Consider the following 22,191-nt stretch of genomic DNA (forward strand, 5'->3'; position numbering starts at 1 on the left):
GCGATATGGACTAAAATGAAGCAAAAGATAAATGATAGGCCAAATTTAAAAGAAGTGAAAGAATTGATCCGGATGCGCTGTAAAAGCAGGAGGACCATTTGCGCAAATGTCCCACTGAAGTGAAAACACGCAGATCCTTCCCCTGGGTCGGGTCACCGCGCGGGTCACTGAGGCTAAAACGGCGCCGTTTTCGAAGCCATTGAAATTTGGCCATAATGACGTCGTTTCCTAATCTATATACATACTATTAAAAAACCCTAAATCACTTTATTTCCTTTTCGGTTCTTTGAAACTGATTGCATCCTAGTCCACCTCCCGCCGTTCTCAGCCGAAACAACAACCCCTTTCAATCTTCGATTTTAATAGAGCAGATGGAGGCCGACGGCAGACTGGTAGAGATAACCCCCTCCTCTTCTCTTTATTTCTTATTATTATTCCTATTTTTTAAAAGACGAATCGAAAATAGAAAGAAAGAAAGAAAGAACAAAATATCACCTCTTTTCAAATTTTTTCATTCCTTTTTTTGTATTGATTCTATGTGTCTATGTGTAACTGATTACAAAGGTTTTGCCTTTTGTTTTATAGGCCGAAAAAATAAAAAACGAAATACATTTTTCTTTGTTGTGCTGTTTTCGTCTTCTTTGCAGGTACGTAGGCCAGCTGGTGTACGGAAGTGGTAGATGTGGCACAACATATGCGAAGGCGAGCTCACGGTGGTTCTTGTTGTTGGAAGGAGAAATTGTTGCTACTAGTGTTTTCTGATTCTCTTTGGTGTTGGGCCGTATGATAGTTGGGCTAGGTGTAGTTGGGCTAGGCGTAGTTTGGGTTTGTATTTGGCCGTTGTAAATGGGTTTAATTTGTATTTTTAGGGTCTGGTGGATTTTTATAATTTTGAACTGTTTATAGGACTTTGCATTTTATTTGGTATTTATTTATGCACGGGCCGGACGATATTAGGCCATATAGCTGCCCCTCTTTGCTCATTGTCATGTAACAGAAACGGAGCAAAGACTTTGCCCGGTCGTGCTGGACTTTGGTAGCCTCATTCCAACCTATTGTATCTTCAGAGGTATAGGAATCGATGCTTCGATCTACTCCACTGTGACTTCAGGGAAATAGGATTGGTTTCTTCTGTCTACTCCACTGCAACTTCAGGGAGATAAGACTGGATGCGATCTGCTCTACTGCAACTTCAGAGCGATAAGATCCATCATTTTAATCCTCTCCCCTGTTACTTCAGGGAGATAGGATTGGTTTCTCTTGTCTACTCCATTGTTGCTCAGGGAGATAAGGCTGAGGTCTTCGATCTACTTCGTTGCCAATACAGGAAGACGTGATCTGCTATTTTTAACCTACTCCACTGCTGCTCAGGGAGATAGGACTGGTGGCTTAAATCTGCTTCCCTCATACATTGGGAAGATAATATTCATCGTCTTTGATATGTTCCACTACTGTTTAAGGAGACATGATCTACAATCTTCAACCTATTCCACTGCTGTCTAGGGAGATAGGACTGGCGGCTTAAATCTGCTTCCTTACTACCGTGAGAAGATAAGATTCATCGTTTTTGATCTGTTCTACTACTGTTCAGGGAGACATGATCTACAATCTTCAACCTATTCCACTGCTGTCCAGGGAGATAGGACTGACGACTTAAATCTACTTCCCTACTACCTTGGGAAGATAAGATTCACTGTCTTTGATCTGTTCCGCTATTATTTAGGGAGACATGATCTACAATCTTCAACTTATTCCACTGCTGTCAAGGGAGATAGGACTGGTATCTTCGATCTACTTCGCTACCAATACAGGAAGACAATATCTGCTATTTTCAACCTATTCCACTACTGCTCAAGGAGACAAGGCTGGTATCTTCGATCTACTTTGCTGCCAATACAGGAAGACAAGATCTGCTATTTTCAACCTACTCCACTGCTGCTCAGGGAGACAAGCCTGGGGTCTTTGATCTACTTCGCTGCCAATACAGGAAGACAAGATCTACTATTTTCAACCTAATCCACTGCTGCTCAAGGAGACAAGGCTAGGGTCTTCGATCTACTTCGCTGCCAATACAGAAAGATAAGATCTGCTATTTTTAACCTACTCCACTGGTGCTCAGGGAGACAAGGCTAGGGTCTTCGATCTACTTCACTGCCAATACAGGAAGACAAGATTTGCTATTTTTAACCTACTCCACTGCTGCTTAGGGAGACAAGGCTGGTATATTCGATCTACTTCGCTGCCAATACAGGAAGACAAGATCTACTATTTTCAACCTACTCCACTGCTGCTCAGGGAGACAAGGCTAGGGTCTTGATCTACTTACGCCAATCTGAGAAGACAAAATCGCTATTTTAACTTACTCCCTTCTTTGCTCAGGGAGACAAGGCTAGGGTCTTCGATCTACTTCGCTGGCAATACAGGAAGACAATATCTGTTTAGGATTATGTTATAAATTTTTGTGTTTGTAATTATTTTAAAATTAATTTATCAGTAATTTAAGATTAAGTTATAAATTGTTGTGTTTAGTTTAGTATTTGGTGAGTTTAACATATAAGTTAATAAAAAAAATTAAAAATCATTTTATTACAATTTTAATTATAACTCACTCTTTTAATCATATAGTTGATGTTAACTCATTTAATTTTTATATAATATGAGCATAGTTGCTGTTAACTCATTTAATTTTTTTTATATCAACTTGGGGTTTTTTACCCCAATATATTAAAGAAAAATTAAATACCAAAATAGTTTGTCAGATAGATTAATTACCGAAATTGTATGTTTTTTGTAATCGTGCCTATCTGACTGGCGCAAATCAATTTAAAAAAATTTAATCGTGCCTATCTGACAGACGCGAATCAATTTTTATATTAAAAAATATTTTTTTAATCGCGGCTATCTAACAGGTGCGAATCAATTATTTATATTAAAAATATTTTTTGTTTAAATAAAATATTAATTTTTTATTTTGATTAAAAATATTTAAATATATATATACAGGTAAAAATATGGTCAACGGGTAAAAAACGGGTCGCGCCTGTCAGATAGGATTAAGTTATAAATTATTGTGTTTAGTTTAGTATTTGGTGAGTTTAACATATAAGTTTATAAAAAAATTAAAAATCATTTCATTAAAAGTTTAATCATAACTGACTCTTTTAATTATATAGTTGCTGTTAACTCATTTAATTTTTATATAATGTAATTTTATTTGATTTTTTATTTATTTAATAGTTGTTGACACCATTTTTTTGATGAAAAACGGGGTCGACTTGAGTTTTGAAAAATGAAACGGGAGTCGCCACAAATCCTTTTTTATGAGGTGTGATTGGATCACCTTAAAAAGTGGTTGTTTTCAATAAACGATTTGATTTTATTAAAACAACGATTTTGGTCCACGAAATTCAGAAAAACGGGTTCGGGAGTCGGTTACGTACGAGGAAGGATTAGCACCCTCGTAACGCCCAAAAATTGGTACCTAGTTGATTAGTTAATATCTTAGTGTCGAAGATTGAAAACTTCAAAGAGATTTAGAGTATGATCCTTGAAAAACTCGAACGACGTGGATTAAAATTTAAGAGGATATTTGGCTATTTAGTCGAACGAGAAATCGAAACCCAGCACGTTAGGGCACGTTCTCTCGAATTTCCAAACGCAAAACATTACCTTGTTTTAAAATTTCGAAAGGATATTTGACTATTTGGCCAAACGAGTAATCGAAACCCAACACGTTAGGGCACGTTTTTTCGAATTTCCGAACGCGAAATATGGTCTTATTTTGAAAGTTTTAAAAGGGTATTTGGCTATTTTGGTCGAACGAGAAATCGAAACCCAGCACGTTATGGTACATTTTCTCGATTTTCTAAACGCAAAACATTACCTTATTTAGAAAAATTTCTTTTTGATGTATGGTGTTAATATGTGTGACGATTTTATATAAAAATATGGATATATGTATATTATAAAATATACATCAATATTACAAAAAATATATGTATGCATGTACATATTTTAAAATGATAGAACATAAAAATATATATTTAGAAATTATAAAATATATGTATAGAGTATAAGAATGTATATATGCATATATATTTTTTAAGTTATAAAGTATAGAAGACGTATGTATATACATATATGTATATAAAAATGCATATTGATGATAGAATATATATAAAATATACATATAAGTATGTACATATATTGATTGTAAAAATATATACGTGTATTAAGAATGTATGCATGTATATGTATTTTAAAGTTATAGAACATAAAAACATATGTATGTAAAATATATAAAACATAAAACATAGGTGCGTATGTACATTATATAAAAATATGTATATGTACGTGTATAATAAAGTTTAAAATAAAGATATAAATAAGCAAAAAAACTAAATAAATAAATAAATAAGATAAAAAAGGGTTTAATTGTAGCTTAAATTAAATTAGCAGGATAGATTAAAATAAAAAAAAATAAATAAAGGGACCAATTTCAAATGCGCAAAGTAAAGCGGGGATTAATCGGAAAAATACCCATTGACCTCCTATTCTGCGTTTCCAAGGACTAAAATGAAACAAGTAGTAAATCTTGTGGCCCAAATTAAAAATAAGAAATAATCCGATTGCACTATGTTGCAAAAGCGGAGGGGCTGAACATACAATTAGCCCCTTCTAGCAAAACACGCGGATCCTAGCGTTACTGGGTCGGGTCGCGGGTCAACCATCAAAACGGCGCCGTTTTGGCCACTGATGCTAAGGCCCAAAACGACGTCGTTTTATACCTAAGATAAAAACAAAACAAAAATCAGTTTAAACCCACTTAAAAAAAAATCAGAGAGCTTTCAAAGTCTCTCTCTAACAGCCTCAAATCCGGCCAAATGGGGCCACCGTCTGCGCCGCTGTGGAACCACCATAGGCCGTTGTCGGAGCGACGTGGGGATCGGATTTTCAACCCGATTTAAAGACCATTTTAAGGCCTAACCTTCTAGGCTTAAAAGCCGAAAGAAGAGAACCCCCCCACACCCCTTCGGGGTCCAATTTCAGTGGCCAAACAAGGCCACCGGCGATGGGATTTAAGGCGAACAGGTATGGCCCTCTTCCCTTCTTCTTTCTATTTATTTTAATATGTAGAAAAAGAGGATAAAAAAAAAAGAAAAATGAACCGAATGAAAATAAGAAAAAACGAATCTGAAATAACAAAAAAAATCACCTTTCAAAATTGATTTCTGTTTTTATTTCTCAGAATTCGATCTATAACTTTTATTTCTTTGTTTCAAACTCTGTTTTTTGATACAAAAATCCCCCCCCCAAATTACAACATAATTTCGGGCTTATAAAGCCGAAATATCAATGCTCTTTCTATCTTTTTTCACTGTTTCTGCTTTTTCGGTGCTACTCTTGTTCCTTTTTCATGCTGTTTGCAGGTCTGTGGAGTCTATTAGCAGAAGGCTTTGCCATTTTGGTGCAAAAATGGGTGAATACGTCGTCATCGGGCGTGATGCGTGCTGAGGAGGCACATGGGCGTGAGAGGAAGCGGCTTAGGGTTTCACTCTGCTGAAACCGATTAAAATTCAATTTGTTTGGGCCATTTTATTTGGGCTTGGGTTTTTTTGTTATTTTTTTTTGTTTGCCTGGGCCCGGGCTAAATTGGGCCTTTACAATAGTTTTTATTGATTTTTTGAAACAAATTAAATGAATTCATTTTTTCATTGTAGATTTGTAGCAAATGGGTTCTTTGATTAATAATAATAATCACATATCAAGTACTATTAATGAGATGGTAATAAAATTTTTATTTGATACTCATGTTATTTGCTGAATTAAATTATATTATATTAACTATTTTGCTAATTTAATAATGTCAGGGTCCGTACCGCGTATTGAGGGGCCGTGTTAATAGTGTAGGTTTCTGCTAGATGAACCCCTAATACCATAGTTAGTCGGGTTCAGATCAGCGGCATTGATCCGGACTTTTGATCCGGATTTCTCCCTAATGTCCATTTCGTTATGGATTCTGGATGATTGCGGACGATCTTTCGGGTTCCTACGCAACCTTTTGTCTGGGACAAGCTCGAAGGTTGTCGTCGGTACCTCCAAAGTAGATAGGTCAGGAAGCACGGGGAAGTCGTTTTCCCATACACGCAACGTGCGTTCGATGGTGTACACTTCATCGATAAATTGTTCTACATTGAGCTCAACTTTAGCACAAGCTACCACGACATGTGCATATGGATAATGAAGTGTTTGAAACCTCCTGCAGTCGCACTGTCTGTTTCAGAGATCAACTCCGTAGGACCTAGGTGGTATACCGGGTCGAAAACCGATGGTCTCTGTAACTCAAAAATCGATGGTTTGCAACCATTGCATCCCTAACATCTTCGACAAAGACGTGTTTGGTTGACTTGTTGCTGACCCATTCTTGGCATAAAGGTAGCCAACCTATAGAAGTAGTCGAGAAGACATATGAAATTAGAAGATGCTGTGTTTTTAATAACACAGCGTTGATCCCCTCCACCAAGTTTGTGGTCATTTGACCATAACGAAAGCCCTCGTCAAAACTTTGAGCCCATTACTACGGCTTCATGGTACCCAACCACTGTTGGAAAGATGTGTTGGTTTGACCCTCCATGTCACTCTCAAGTCGAGCCATTCTTTGGCGAAAAATGTGTAGCTTTAGCTCGTGCGCTGCATATGTATTAAGAAAATATAAGTTACAGTATTGTTCTAAAACATTAAAACTTATATTGAAAAGATAAGGTAATTCTTTACCCATTCTCACAACTTGTCTTTTTTAGTCTGCATTCTTATAATCTCGCTGGAAGTTAGCCATGATGTGCCGGATGCAGTAAACGGATTTCCATGGTACACCTAAACGCCTAATGGCTACAATTAATCCTTTCCCTCTATCGGAGATGATGCAAATATTATCGTTGCTAATAACATACCTCTGTAGGTTGGTAAGGAAGAACTCTCACGATTCCATGTTCTCCTTATCGACGATGGCAAATGCTATCGGGAGCACGTTCCTGTTGCTGTCTTGAGCAACCGCAAGAAGTAGGATCTGTGTGTATTTTCCATATAGCCATGTTCCATCTACTTGTACAAACAGTTTGCAGCGGGGAAATGTGTGCACACATTGATCAAACGTCCAGAACATCCAGTGGAATTTTTTTTTCTCGATTGTAGTTAGTCATCCGGCCCGTAAAAAAGTCGTGTCTGCAACTCAATGACAGTCCCCGGTACGTGTTCCCTCTTAGTGGCTATCCATCTCTGTAACTCATTGTACGATGCATCGAAATCTCCATACAATTGCTCCATTGCCATCTGTTTAGCTATCCATGCCTTCTGGTATGATACTCGATACTGGAATCGTGTTTGTATTTCGGTAATCAGTACCGAAACTTTAATGGTCGGCATGTCTTTCACCATTGACATGATGCACGTACAGATAGTTTTAGAGTCAAGTTTTCGATGATCTTCTGTCATACGTGTTTAAGTGCATGTGTCAAGCCCAACAAATTTTCGTGCAGCTTGTATCCGCTAATTGTAGCCTTCTGATGACCTCCAACACTCTCCAATATATAATGTTGGTTTAGACACGACGACTTTGTAGTCTACTGATATATTCATGCTATACCGCTTAATGGCAAATTTGCATTCTTTCATACTTTCAAATCTCTGGCCCACAAACAACTCTTCTGGATCAGAATATACGACCATTCGATGAACATGTAGTATTTCAGGGTACTCCAGAAACTCGGCTACCCGCGCCACATCGGGGTCTATCAGAGACATGTATGCCCCAGGATTATTGTGTATCACAATACGACGAATCTGGTTTCCGACTGAAGACGCGTTAACGTTTCCATCCTCATTCACGCATTCGTCATCAATATCATCCGGGACCTCGTCCACGTCGGGATTACTCTCACTATCAACTTCGTGATCAACATGATCACTACTATAGTATACATCATCACCAACCACATCAGTCTCGGGTGCAGCATTAAGATCAATATCGATCCCGTGTATAGTTGATTGACTATCAACATACGATACCGGAACTACCATACACGGCGCTTGAACTCCATCTTCTTCACCTAATGGAGTGGGATCTTCAGTTGCCTCCACACCGGCTAACTCAGCAAATAATTGAATCAGTGCATTTTGGTTGCTCCGAGTCCCACAATAAAGAGTGACCATTGTCTCCACGTCTTCATCGTCTACAAGTTCCATTTCGGTAAATTTTATTGGATCTGTCGAAACTGGAAACTTGTAGAAAAGTTTTGATATCCTTCTCCCACAACGTCTATAAATTTTTTCACTAATTTTTTCCTTCATATCATCAAACGAGATATTTTTATTAAATCTCATTATTACTTATTTGTGATATTCAAATATACATCCCACGGTTGTTGTCAAAATTTCTCCATCGAAATAAACGCATACAAAAAACTGATTCTCCATCTTCAATACTAGATCTATTAAAAAAAATTCAAAATTCTTAAAACAGTTTCGAAATGCAAAAAAATTACATAAAATTTTTAATGCAAAATTTTTCATTCAGAAGCTAACAAAATCAATAACCTAAGAAAATAACTTTCAAATAATAAAATTACTAACAAGACTCTACATTCTATTTAAAATGAAATAAACCAAAATATCTTATCCTTCTTCTTGTTTTCCGTTCTTTTTTTCTTCTCCCTATCTTCTTATTTTTGTTCCTCTGCTAAAATTTATGTTTGTGTTTCAGGGGTATATATAGGGAAAAAGTAAGTAGCTGTGGGCCCCACCATTGGCGCCTCTCAACATGGCACAACTAGTGGCGCCTCTCAGATAGGCTCCACCATTGGCGCCTCTGAGATAGGCACCACTACTCTTGTATCTATACCCGGTCATATACTGACGTGGGAAAAAAATTAATGATATTTTATTAAAAGAAAAAAATTAATATAAAATATTCATTGGCGCCTTTCAGATAGGCTCCATTAAAAAAAATATATCATTTCGGTAATTAATCTATGTGACAACCTATTTCAGTATTTAATTTTTTTAATTTATTCCAGTAAAAAACCCAACCTATGAACTTAATCAAAACTAATTGCGGTGATAGAAAAGAAATGAGTTAATAGCATCAAACATCCCCAAATTATGATTTTCACTTTAAATTGGTCTTCAAATTTTAAAATATTCTAATTACATCCTCAAATTATTGATGCTATCAATAAGGTCCTTCATTATTAAAATTGGTGATTTAATCGTTAAATGAGATATTAAATCTTATGTGACATGATTTAAAATGAAAATAAAAAAATGAATATTGCAAAAATATTAGTTTTAGGTTTTCGAATATTTTAAAGAAACTATCATTCACTCTATTTCTTTTTCGGTTTACCTTATTTTTGTTTTTAATTTTAGAAGGTATCTTGCAACATTTTACTTTCCTTCAAAATTCTCATTGTAAATATATCACATTTTACGTGTAATTTAATGATTAAATTAACGATTTCAATAATAAAAGTACATGGTTGATATAATATCGATAGTTTAGAGATATAATTAAAATATTTTGAAGTTTGAGAACTAAATTAAAATACGAGACATAACTTGAGGATGTCCAATACAATTATCTCAAAATAAATTTATAAAAAAATTATTTGGTACCCAAATTGTTGATTTATTTCTTATAAAATTTTGACGAGCTTCGATTAAGACAGAAATAAAGATAAATTATTTTAAAAAAAGAAAGAAAGAAGAAGCTAAAATTTATAAAATTTCTCATTGAGTCTTAGTTTGGTTAGCATTGACATTGATATTGTTGCCAGTGTAGGAGGACGTAGGTTTGAGCGTGCTGAAACGCATTTATCTTCCTATTTAAGGGTTGGGATGAATTATGGATAGTTTTAAACACTGTATCAACTTAGAAACATTCAGATGCGTTCACAATTAAATTATATTTAAAAAAAAAGGTATTTCTATCATATTGATATAAAATATTGTTTATATTAATATATACTTAACAATCAAATGTTTTTTTACATAAAATAAAAGTTAAATTTTTTACTTCAAATTTAACATACGATTTATATAAATGGAGCATGAAATTTAACGATTAAATTGTTAAAATATTTAAGAAAAAATTTTATGAAAGGGCTGTATTGTTTTTTTATATATTATATAAATTATAGAAATAAATATCACAATAAGAATATTAAAATATGTTAAATTATTTGTATTTTTAAAGGTATCAATAAGAAGACAAATTAAGATACCCGTTGACTAATTCAGAGTCTAACTTATGGAAATCTGATATGTAAATTTAATGCCCACTGGATAATATCATTGACCACCATGTTTATATATGTTCTTCATACCATATAATATTAAAATTTTAAACAAGATAATTTTTAATATTTACCTTATTTATATATTTAATTTTATATGATATAAATTAGGGTAAATTGTATTTAATGTGACAAAATTATTAGTAAATTTACATTTTAGTCATTCAACTTCAAAAAGTTACATAATGATTACTGAACTACTCGAAAGTTTTCATTTAAGTCATTGAACTTGTCGAAAGTTTTTATTTAAGTGGGCTATTAATTTTTTTAAAAGTTTGGCTAGCGAGCTCCAAACGACTATTCCACGATCGATACGGTAGATGACGAGTAGAAGAACATACCTTATATTCAAGTTGATCCAACAATCAGTTTCAGAAATTGAAGAAGAAAGCTGTTTGAATTTTGGTTCACAAATTCATAACATTCAAAATTGTTTCATGAAAAAAATTTGAATTGTAGAAAACAAGGGGAATGAGAACTTTCAATTGGTGCCGACATGCAAACAAAGAAGGCCATGCAACTATATGATTTGAATAGCACAATGATTTCAACGATCACTTTTGAATAGTTTAATAACCTTGGGTGTAGTAATTTACCCTAATAAATTATATAATATATAAAATAAAAAATATTATAAAATTGAAAAAAAAACCTCAGGTTGTACATTGATCATTGAAGTGTCAAGCAAAGAGCTTAACCATTGTCCCATTATGTTGTTGGTAGCAGGCAACAAGGAAGTCAACTTCATCTTAGTATCGCCCATACTGGTCAAAACGTTCTGTTCTAATAGAAAATCAAAATAACGAATTCTAATTTCTGCTCCGCTATAAATTTCAATTGGTATCAACCATACTGGTGTGCTTCGGCCCGTTTTGGTTTGTATAGGTGCATACCAATTGGTACAAGATTTTAATATTTTAAATTAGTTTTTAGTTTTTTTATCTTAACTATTTTTTATAATTACATTTAAAAATAAAATATAATCATTTAATTAAGTTGTTCAACAAAATCAATAACTTTCAAAATTAATATTTTATATAAATATATTTATATGTATATACTTGAGTACGTCTAAGATGAGACTTTATTATTTTGAGATCCTTTTTAAATTAATGATTGTGATTAAAAAACAAAAATAAAGAGACTATAGTTGTTTGATCAAACCACATTAAAAACTAGAAAATTATGTTGGTGACATGGAACTTGTTAAATCGGAATCAATTTCTCTCCATCTTAATGTTGAAACAGGCTGATTTGGTTAAAAGGTAAACTCACGTTTCTCAGTACAAATCCTACATGACATGATCAACGATGAATCAAGAAAAAATCGATAAATCTGAAATAATACATCTAAATATATTGGTATAAATATGTATTAATATTGATACAACATTGATTACATTAATTGACAACTTATATTATTACCAACTCGAAAGAAACGCAAATCCGTAAAACCCCATAACGTCACCGGATTTTTTATATTACGTCATCTACGTTACGTAAAATTATTCGAATCCCTTTACGTCGACAAGCTACCAATATCCATGCTTACGTCATTAAAGTGACGGAATCCATCATCCCACGCGTCACGGTGTGCGCCCGCTAAATCAGAACCCCTTAGCTCCCTACAATGCATAAATCTTGGCCGGCAGGAAGGGTAATTCAGTCTTTTCCCCAAATCAATTTGAGGTATAAATTAACGCTCAACTTTGAAGAAATCAGCAACGAGCAACCACCGCAAGGAAAACGAGTACCTTATTTTATTTTTCTGAAAAGAAGCAGCAGCAGCAGCAGCAGCTCTGTTTCAATTTCATACCCTGTTTTCTTGTATGGAAAGAGAGAAAAGTAAAGCTTACATTAACGGCGAAGATGAAGAACAAGAAGATGAGAAGATGGAGGAGTTCTTTGCCTTAATAAGGAATTTTAAAGAGGCACGTGATAGAAGAAGAAATGAGCTGAAACAAATGGAGACGAAGACGATGAAGGGGGAAAACAAGGTAAGGAGGCTAAACAACAATGAGCAACCGAGTTGGGTTCCGAGTTTTGAATGGGCTGATTTTAATGAAGAAATCGAGTTTCGAAAACCGCCTATTATTTACCCAACACCAAACAACGGCGACGATGACAATAAGAAAAAACAGCAACAACATGATGAGGAAGACGATGGTTTAGATCTTAAGCTCACCCTTTAGCCTTTTTTTTTTTTTGGTTTAAAACAATGTTAATTACTAAGTATTTTTAATGGAATTAAATTTAGGTTTTCGTTATTCATGTTTTGATGTCTGGGATTTTAAAATCTGGTATTTGGTTTCATCGACGAAGAAAAAGGGCTTGGTTTCTATGAGTGGAAATATGGTCCCCGTAAAATCGTTTTCGGTTCGATTCGGTTTTATAAAGTAAGATAAAAAGCGTTGGTTCGGTTCGGTTTTAATTTGGGTGGGTATTTGGTTTCATCGACGAAGAAAAAGGGCTTGGTTTCTATGAGTGGAAATATGGTCCCCGTAAAATCGTTTTCGGTTCGATTCGGTTTTATAAAGTAAGATAAAAAGCGTTGGTTCGGTTCGGTTTTAATTTGGGTGGGAAATATTTCCTCCGCAAGGATAGGACCCCTAATGTGTGCAGATTTTTTTTCATCTGTTTAGGGTTAATTTATCAAAATTGATATTATAATTTTATTTCATTTTAATTGAGTCCTTTTAAAGTCTTAGTATTAGAGGTAACTGCACTAAACATCTATAAATTATGACTCTCATTCTAACTTATCTTCAAACTTTAAAAGATTCTAATATTATATCAATAAGGTCATTCTATTACTAAAATCGTTAATTTAATTATGAAATGAGACAGTCAAATCATATGTAATATAATTTAAAATGAAAAATTTAAAGAATAATAAATATTATAAAAATGGATGTAGTAGAAGTTTTAGTTTTGAGAAATTCAAAGTTTTTACAAAACCTATCGTGCACTCTTTATTTTTCTTTAAAATCTTGGTTCTGAGAATTAATGGATTCAATAATGGAAAGATTTAATTGATATAACATCAATACTTTGAGATATAATCAAAACGTTTTGAAGTTTATAGGTCAATTTAAAATGGGGATCATAGTTTGAAGGTGCTTAGCGCAATTAACTCTTAATTACATATCATATTAGAATTTACATTTTTCCATTGGTTTTTTTAATTAGAATTTAAATTTTATTTACCACATGGAATATGGGTGGACGCCAACTCACTTAACAGCCAGCTAAGCACCCGATAGAAAGTTTAGTGACTAAAAAATTAAATCCTAATTACTTAAGTGACTAAATAGTTAGTTTTAAAGTTAAGTGACTAAATTGAAAATTTATGCATGCTATAATTTATCTATATGATTTTGATATTTTAAAGATTATCGCAAAAGCTCAAAAATCAATTTTAATTAATTTGGAGATCTTAAGTGCAATTAACCCATTGGTTAGTCTGTTAAAACTTTGGGAAACATGAGGCCTGACATTGAGAAAATAATAAAATATAGGATTTCAATTATTTGTATTATAAGAAAAGAATGATTAATATTTTTTAGAAAATATATTTTTAAAAGTTAAAGACTAACCAAAATAAATATTAGGCAGAATTGTTAAATTCACCTTCAATGTTTCGAGATATTTTCACTTAAGTCTTTAATGTTTTGTTTTTTTTACAATTTCACCCACAACGTTGTAAAATTTTTTAAACAACACCAAAATGGATGAAACCTTTAGTCAATTAACTGTCAACATATTTATCCACCGTGGAATGCCACCTCAGTTGATGATGTGTTCAATGATGTGGCTTAGATTATTATTTAAAAAACATTTAAAATGAAAAATTTAGAAAATATAATTAAAAAGATTAGAAATTCTCTTTAAGATCCCTGCTCTAAATCGAACTTCTTTCCATTTATATTTTTGCAAAATTCTCTTCTTTTTTTCAGTTCTACTAATTTTCCTTCGTAATGCTGGGAATGGAAAATCCATTAAAATTGTGACAATGATTTGTTTTCCAAAAGCAGTTTCAAAGTTAGTGGAAATGAAGGGTTTTGAAGGCTAGAGAAGCTTATATTGCAGCCTTTCCAAGCTTGCTAATCTCGTAAATCATCCGACCCACCGCCGATGGAACACAGATCTGATCACTAGGGTGGTGCCACCACATACATATCTCTATCTTTTACTCTCAGAATAATGATAAAAAAATTACTTTAAAAGATGAGATTTGGGAACATAAAGGAAAGGGAACAACATACATCTCTATCTTTTACTCTCAGAATAATGATAAAAAAATTACTTTAAAAGATAGATTTGGGAACAAAGGTAATTTTTTACTTTAAAACTTAAACTCTAAATCCTGAACTCCGAATTTAAATCGCAAACCCGAACCTTGAACACTAAACCATAAATTCAAACCCCAAGTTCAAGGTTCAGGGCCCAGATCTGAGATTTAAGGTTTAAAATTTGAAGTTCTGGGTTTAAGGCTTGGGTTTAAGGTTTGAGGTTCATTGTTGAAGGGTCAAGGTTTAGTGTTCGGGAGTTGAGGTTTAGAGTTTAGGGTTTAAGATTCAAGATTCAGGGTTAAGAGTAAAAAAATACCAAATATATGTGTTGATGACATGAGAAAAATTTCTGAATAGTCATTAAATAATTGAAAAGGGACTATAGATAATATGGTGGAAAGGATCCATAAAATAAAATTTCCCATTAATTGATTAAAGATTTCCATCCATTTTGGTTTTATTTGAATTTTTTTGCATCGCTGAGTGAAAAAATTTCGAAATGTTAAAGAGTGACATTTCGCAATTCTACCTAAATACGAAGATAAAGTTGTTTGTAACTTTATTTACCTTTCATGTTTCGAATTTTAATTGATTGAGAACTGACGATAAATGAATATTCGAAACTTTGGATTAAAGATTTTAAATTAGAGAAAAGAAAGCAAGCTAAAGCATTTCCTATTATCTTTCCACCCAAACAAAGAGGAAAATGATAAGATAAGGTTGAGAAAGCAACGAGCACTTTAGAATGGATGAAAACGATGATGAGAAAATAGGGGTTTGATAGTTGACGATGGTTCACTCGAAGATTCAAAGTTGTACGTGATTTTTTAAGAGATGGGGAGAAGAGTTTTATGGTTCTATTCTCTTCCAGAGATCAATGCATGAATCCCCTAACCTCTAGTCTCGTGTGCCACTTGTAGATCATGTACGGTCTGCACGTCCATAGCCATACAACATTTGGCGATGTGAGATGACGTGTGTCTTCATGCCCTAAACATGATGGAGACAAATTGTGATTTTGCATTATGTTGATTTGTTTTTATACGTTATAACCACAGTAGAGATTTTAATTAAATTGTATATTAATATAGTATTTATATTATCATTTTGTTAAAATTTGCTACTAGTTTCTTTATTATTTGTAAGTTGTGATTTATCATTGTACTTTAATTTGATCATTTTTAGTCTTTATACTTTACAAATTTTAAATTTTTACAAATTCTTTAAGTTTTACATATCATCACATGTGCAATGCCATATCAACTTACTAGTTTCACGTCACAAAAAAGTCAGCTTATGGATTTAATAGCTATCGTTTGCTTTAAGATTGAAAATTTGAAATTCGAAAAGTATAGGGACTAAAAAGATCCAATTAAAGAACATTGATTACATTTACAACTTTACACAGTACAAGATTAATAGTAAAATTTAATCAAACGATTTAATCGATACCGTTTGGGTCAAAACTAAAATTTTAAAATTGAAATATATAGGGATTAAAATTAACCAATTCAAAAATACCGGACTAAAATTAGCTATATTAAAATACAAAACTAAAATTATAATTTACACAGAGTATAGGGACTAATACCAAGATTTAAGCATTATGCTTTATCAACCTTGACAAGTTAGTCATCAAGAGTTCCAAGTTGGTAAGGAATCTTAATTCATTCAACTTCTTTAATGATAAAGTAATGTAGTGAATGCATTTTAGTAGCATAATAATTGCCTTTCACCTATACATATTCCTTCTATTTAGTTATTGCTCATTTCCTTTAAATAATTTTTGAAAAATAATTATTATTTTTATATATTTTGAGTTATATTTGGGAAAAGTTCAATTTTGATGAACCAAACTTTGTCTCAAGCCCATGGAAAAAAATAATTTTCTTACTACACCTAAGGCTTAAGATTTAGTTTGTTCAATTTTCAATTAGGGAATCATGTTTAAAGTTTTGAATTATGTAATCAATTCGTGTGTCCATTGTTTTTATTTTTTAGTTTTAGTTACATTTTAGTTGCAATTCACCATATAATTGATTGGCAACTCAACACTATCAATTGGTATTAGAACTAGATACTAGTCTTATTTGGTGAAGATCATGTTGTTGAATTGCTAAAATAGGGAAGGTAATTCGATCTCCAAACCCCCTATTCTTGATGGTTTCAACTACGCTCATGGAAAACTGCATGAAGGCTTTTATTAAGTTCCTAGAGGAAAAGGCACAGAGAGCGGTAATTGCTAGTTGGGAGCCAATAACTCTTGATGTTAATGGTGTAGGGATGCCCAAGCCGCAGATCATTTGGGCTATAGAGGAGGATAAACTGACTCATGTGAATTTCAAAGCTCTTAATGACATCTTCAATAGCGTGGATCCCCATGAGTTTACAGAATATGAAAATACAAACTACTTGGGAAGTTTGGACCATACTTGAGACAACACATTAAGGGGCATCTACTATGAAACAGTCTGAGCTTCAAATATTATTGATTAAGTTTGACACTCTCAGAATTTAGAAGAGGAAACCTTATTTAATTTCTATGCAAAACTATGCGATATCTCTAACCAAACATTTGGTCTTGGTGAGGAGTACACGTTTTGTGTGGTTGATTATAGTGAATTACTTTTTAGACAAGATCTCATTATGATGGAAATAGATTTTAAATTACGTAATTATTTTTATTTTTCAATTCCAATTATAACTCAAGATACAATTAACCAACAATTCAATACTATTGGAACATAAGAATAAAGTATTTTTTTGTAATTAAATTTATTTGTGCATATTATTAATCTCCTACCATTTCCATTTGGTAAACGTATTTGGGTGGAAAAGTCAATAACTCACTATTGTGGGAGTTAATTTGATAGAGACACAACTGGTAATGTCCCGTCCCCCACTTCATCCAAACCTTATTCTGTCATTTCTTGATTCGCCGCTTAACAAGCTGGAACCTTGAAAAAGAAATAGGAAGGTTACATTCGTATTCTAGTTTAATCGTTCAAGGATCAATCGGTTCAACCCCTTATTTCAATGGTCTGATCCAATTCTAAAAATAGAGGAGAATGAAAGAAGAGCCGATGTATTAAATTACAATGGTAATCTTTTTTATAAATAAATTTTCAAAAAAATTTAAAATCAAAATATTCACCAAAAAAGTTCAATTTGATTATTTCTATTTTACTAAATTGATGTTTGATTATAATTGTTTTGGGTGTACCAATGACTTTTTATACAATTATTCGTAATTACAACAATAAAAATACCGATTGAACAGAAATTCAATGCAGATATTTTATATATACATAATTTTTTAGTGGGAAATCTATAGAATAAAAAAATGGATAAGGACACAATTGACAACTGACAATAATATTGTGCAATTTCCAAATTCGCCCAGCCGAAGGACGTCCTGGAATAAAGATAAACTTGACAATGAAATAGGATGGTTCCTTCATATTTCAATGACGGAATTTCCATCACTAATGTGATGATGAATAGTAGTAGGAAGCTCAAGTTTGAGTTGGAGTTTGACATTTGATTCCACCTCGATTGAATGTTAATTTTTAAGATCAAGTAATTTTGTCTATCTCAAATTCGAATACAAAGTTTAATCGTACTTAAACTCTTTTTATATAATAATAGTAGTAAAAATATAATTTCATAATATAAAAATATATAAAATGAAAAGCTCGATTAAGTTTGTGAATTATTCTAATTAAGGATGAAAAAAAAAAACTATATTCGACAGGTTCTGACTTGACCTGGCTCAATAGGCTTGAATTTTTTTAATTTTGAAATCGAGTTCAGGGTAGATCAAGTCAAGTATATTTTTTTTATAGTGATCAAGTGAAGTTAACGTCGGGTTTAGAGAAAATCCACCCTACCTTGGCTTGAGATAATTACAAAATTACTCTTATATATAATATATTAATATTAAATCCTCATTTCTATTATTTGTGCCACACACCTCTATATTCTTCTCCCGAGCAGTGGCAGAGTCAAAATTTTTTTTTGAGGGGCTGAAATTAAATTGTATATTTTTACAATTGTAAGAATGCAATTTTACAATTTTAATAGTCTATATCTTCATAATTTTAAAGAATTAAATTAAATTATTATTATTTTTAGAGGGCCAAAGTGTAATTTTACCATTACCAATTTATAATTCTATAAATTATAAAAGACCTAAATAGAAAATTTTCCATTTTAAGAGGCTGTGCCCCTGCCAGCCCTAGCTCCTAAGTTAAGCCTTTTTACTTATTTTCTTTTTAATCTCCATAACTTCTTCATCTTTCTTATTTAATCCATAGTTTGAAAGTGTAGCATAAATGAAATATAAAGACAATTTAATGAGAAAAATAATAGACTTATATTTCATACATAACAACACTATCTTAGATAAAAAAAATTTGTATTAAAATGTGAAAATTTTGCATATCTAATTGAGTTGAATTTAGGTTTAGATTCGAGGCATATGAGTAGTACATCGAGTTGAGGTTGGGGCGGGCAAAAATTCGACCTGCCTCGTCCTATTACTATCTTTAATTCAAAGCAAGTATTACAATGCTGAAATTTGATTTCATAAATACCAAATCAAATCTAAAATTTTTCTAATCAAACTCAAATAACATAGAAGCACTAATGTCTAAATTACAATCCTAAATCTATCTCATAAAAGTTGTAAATCAGTGTTACATGTAACAGTAAGCCCAAGTGTAGTTCCATGAAGTCCAACAACATATATTAGGACCTGTATTTGATTTGGGTCTCTCAAGAAATTATTGTTCTTGAGCTGTGGTCGGTTGGCCCATTCAATTTTAACATATTCAAATGTATAGAAATATATAATCATTAACCTAGAGACCAAGGCAGAACATCGGGGTCAAAATTAAATTGTAATTTTGGTGGTAGTGAAAATATAATCTCAACATTTTAATAGTTTACATATTTATAATTTTTAAAAAATTAAATTAAACTTTTATCAAAACGTAATTTTATCTTTACTAAATTTTAAATTTTAAAAAGTCAGAATGATCCCTACAAGACCCTAGCTACGCCCTGCTCAAATCAATGGAGTGATTTGCAAAGAGAATGGAGAATAATATTCTTTGTATCATATCTTATTTTTTATTTTATATATTCATAATCTTCCACTTAATCTTTGAATCCCTAATAAATAATGGTCACTTGAAGACCTTACGTGTCGCTGACTGATTTGAATGTATTTTTTGGTGAATTTACTTGGAAAGTCCCGTATTATAGGATTAGATCAAATTAGTCTCTATATTATTAAATAAATCAATTTAATTCTTATAAGAACTAAATAAAGTCAAATTAGAAAAGAGTATTTACGGTTTAACAGAATTCATACTTTTAAAGTTTTTATCATTTTGTAAATGAAATCTTTTGCTTAGAATTGAATTGTAACTGGAAAGAATTTTTAAAGATGTTTCTTTATATAGTAAATGTTACCTATATTACAATTTCAACTTATTTGATTCATTTTAATAGTATTAAGACTAAATCGATCCATTTAATAATAGAGGACTAATTTGATCTAATCCCTATAATACTGAGGACATCCTAAATACTTTAACATATATATTGTTTTTGTTTGAAGATCTTGAAGTTGACAAAATCTTGGAAGACTTAGAAGTATTCAATTCTTTTTTGAGTTATACTCTGCCAACTAATACTCGAAGGGCTTATGTTATGTTTTATTTAGTTATTTAAGTTTTTTTTCAATTAAGTACATAAGTTTGGTTTCAATATTTAATTTGATATTTAAGTTTTTTTTATCTCAATTAAGTACATACGTTTTTTTTACTAGAGCACACGTGTTAAATATTCATTGAGCCGCATGACGCCATTTAGTTTAGGTACCGAATTGAACATTAAATCTATTGTTTTACTAATACATTGAAATTAAATTCAAGTATCAAATTGGGACAAAATAAATACTCAAATACTAAATTAAACATTAATATTAAATTTAAGTCCTAAGTCCATATTCCAAAGTTAAAACACGACATGTGGGATTAAGTCATTTGATTCTATAGGTTTCAATTAAATTTACCAAATTATATAAACAAGTCCAAGCTAAAGGTGGTTGTAGTGGAAATTTCAAAGGACCAATTAGTAATTTCTTATAAGAACATAATCTTCTTGATTCCCATAATCTCCCTTTTTTTTTTTTTAATTATTGTCTTTCTTCCTACTTTCTTCTTCTTTCTTCTTTAACAATTCCTCCATTTTAAGTACAAATCCAAGTGTTCTTAAAAAACAAATTGTAAAACAATCATAAAACATAAAAGGGTTTGATGAAGAGGAAAAACATGGAAGCAAAAACAAAGGAGACCCCACCAGTTGAGCATAATAAAAATGATGATGATGATGATGATGATGAAGAGATGAATGCTTTTTTCACATTGGTAAGAAATGTTAGAGATGCTCATCATTACCAGATGATGATTGAGTCTCAAGATACAAAGGAGAAAGTAGCCATGAAATCAACTTGGACCCCTTCTTTTCAATGGGAAGACTTTGCTGCTGAGGTTCCACCAAATAATAATACCACCACCACTGCAGCTACATCCCTTCTCCCTGCTTCTTCTTCCAAGAACAACAATGATGAACGTGAGAGCAAGAAAACAAATCAACATCAACAGTTGGATCTCAATCTTTCCCTTTGATGTCTGCTCTTTGTAATTGTTCATCTTCATGGTCAGTTTTATCTTGTTAGTAGCTTCTCTTTCTGGGGTTTTAACTATATCTATTATTTCCTTTTCCTTTTCTGATTTGACTTGGGGTTATGCTCAATTTCCTACTCAAATCAAAAACATCATTTAGTTGAGCAAATAATTGGAATGTGTGCTCTAGTAAAAAAAAAATCATAAGTACTTTCTCAAATATTAAATTGAACGTTATTTGTATGGGGATAAAGAAAATTTAAATATCAATTTGAAAAACTCAGATATCAAATTTAATATTTAATTTAAATATAAATACCAAATGGTATATTTAATCCCATAATTGGTTTGATAATAGTATTTGATGTAGCCATGCATCAGTACATATACGTATAATTTCGCGGTTTTTAAATTTATATTATGTACGCAATTACGATAAATACGATTACATTATTGGTGACAAAAAGGGGTATGTTGTAGACCACATATAGCATTCGCCATATTTCTTCCCTGTAATTGAGAATGTAGGACCTCAAATCTGTAATAATGAATTATGGTCATTGCTTTTTTCCTTTTGTAATTTTGGTTTTCATGCTTTCATGGTAGTATTTGAGAGTTGACCCCTCTGTTGTTGTTTTTTCATGTTTGCTTACAATTCAAGGAAACCAAGATTCTTCGAGAGTATAAGTATTAGGGAGATATTTGTACTAAAAGTCGGATTGCATTTTGTCCCTTTTACCAAAAAAAGGGCAAATTAACCTCTATACATTAGATCAAAGAGCAAATCAGCTCTTGTGCTAAAGATTCCATTCATTTCTATTGTTAAAAATTGGTCCCTATACATTAGAATAAGGT

At 32.2% G+C, this 22,191-nt stretch overlaps 1 protein-coding gene across 1 annotated transcript; it reads left to right on the forward strand.

The window, feature by feature from the left end:
* The first annotated feature begins 12,049 nt into the window (after window positions 1-12,049).
* Window positions 12,050-13,035, forward strand: LOC105764032 (protein NIM1-INTERACTING 1). The gene has a single exon (XM_012582481.2). It carries the CDS (start codon window positions 12,179-12,181, stop codon window positions 12,539-12,541), a length of 363 nt encoding a protein of 120 aa, XP_012437935.1. The 5' UTR covers window positions 12,050-12,178; the 3' UTR covers window positions 12,542-13,035.
* Window positions 13,036-22,191: the final 9,156 nt, after the last annotated feature.

Source organism: Gossypium raimondii, chromosome 12 (genome assembly GCF_025698545.1).
Source record: "Gossypium raimondii isolate GPD5lz chromosome 12, ASM2569854v1, whole genome shotgun sequence".
In the NCBI taxonomy this organism is placed as follows: domain Eukaryota; kingdom Viridiplantae; phylum Streptophyta; class Magnoliopsida; order Malvales; family Malvaceae; genus Gossypium; species Gossypium raimondii.

Excerpts from the sequence above, each read along its gene's own strand:
- LOC105764032 (XM_012582481.2), top strand. The coding sequence starts at position 12,179 with ATGGAAAGAGAGAAAAGTAAAGCTTACATTAACGGCGAAGATGAAGAA.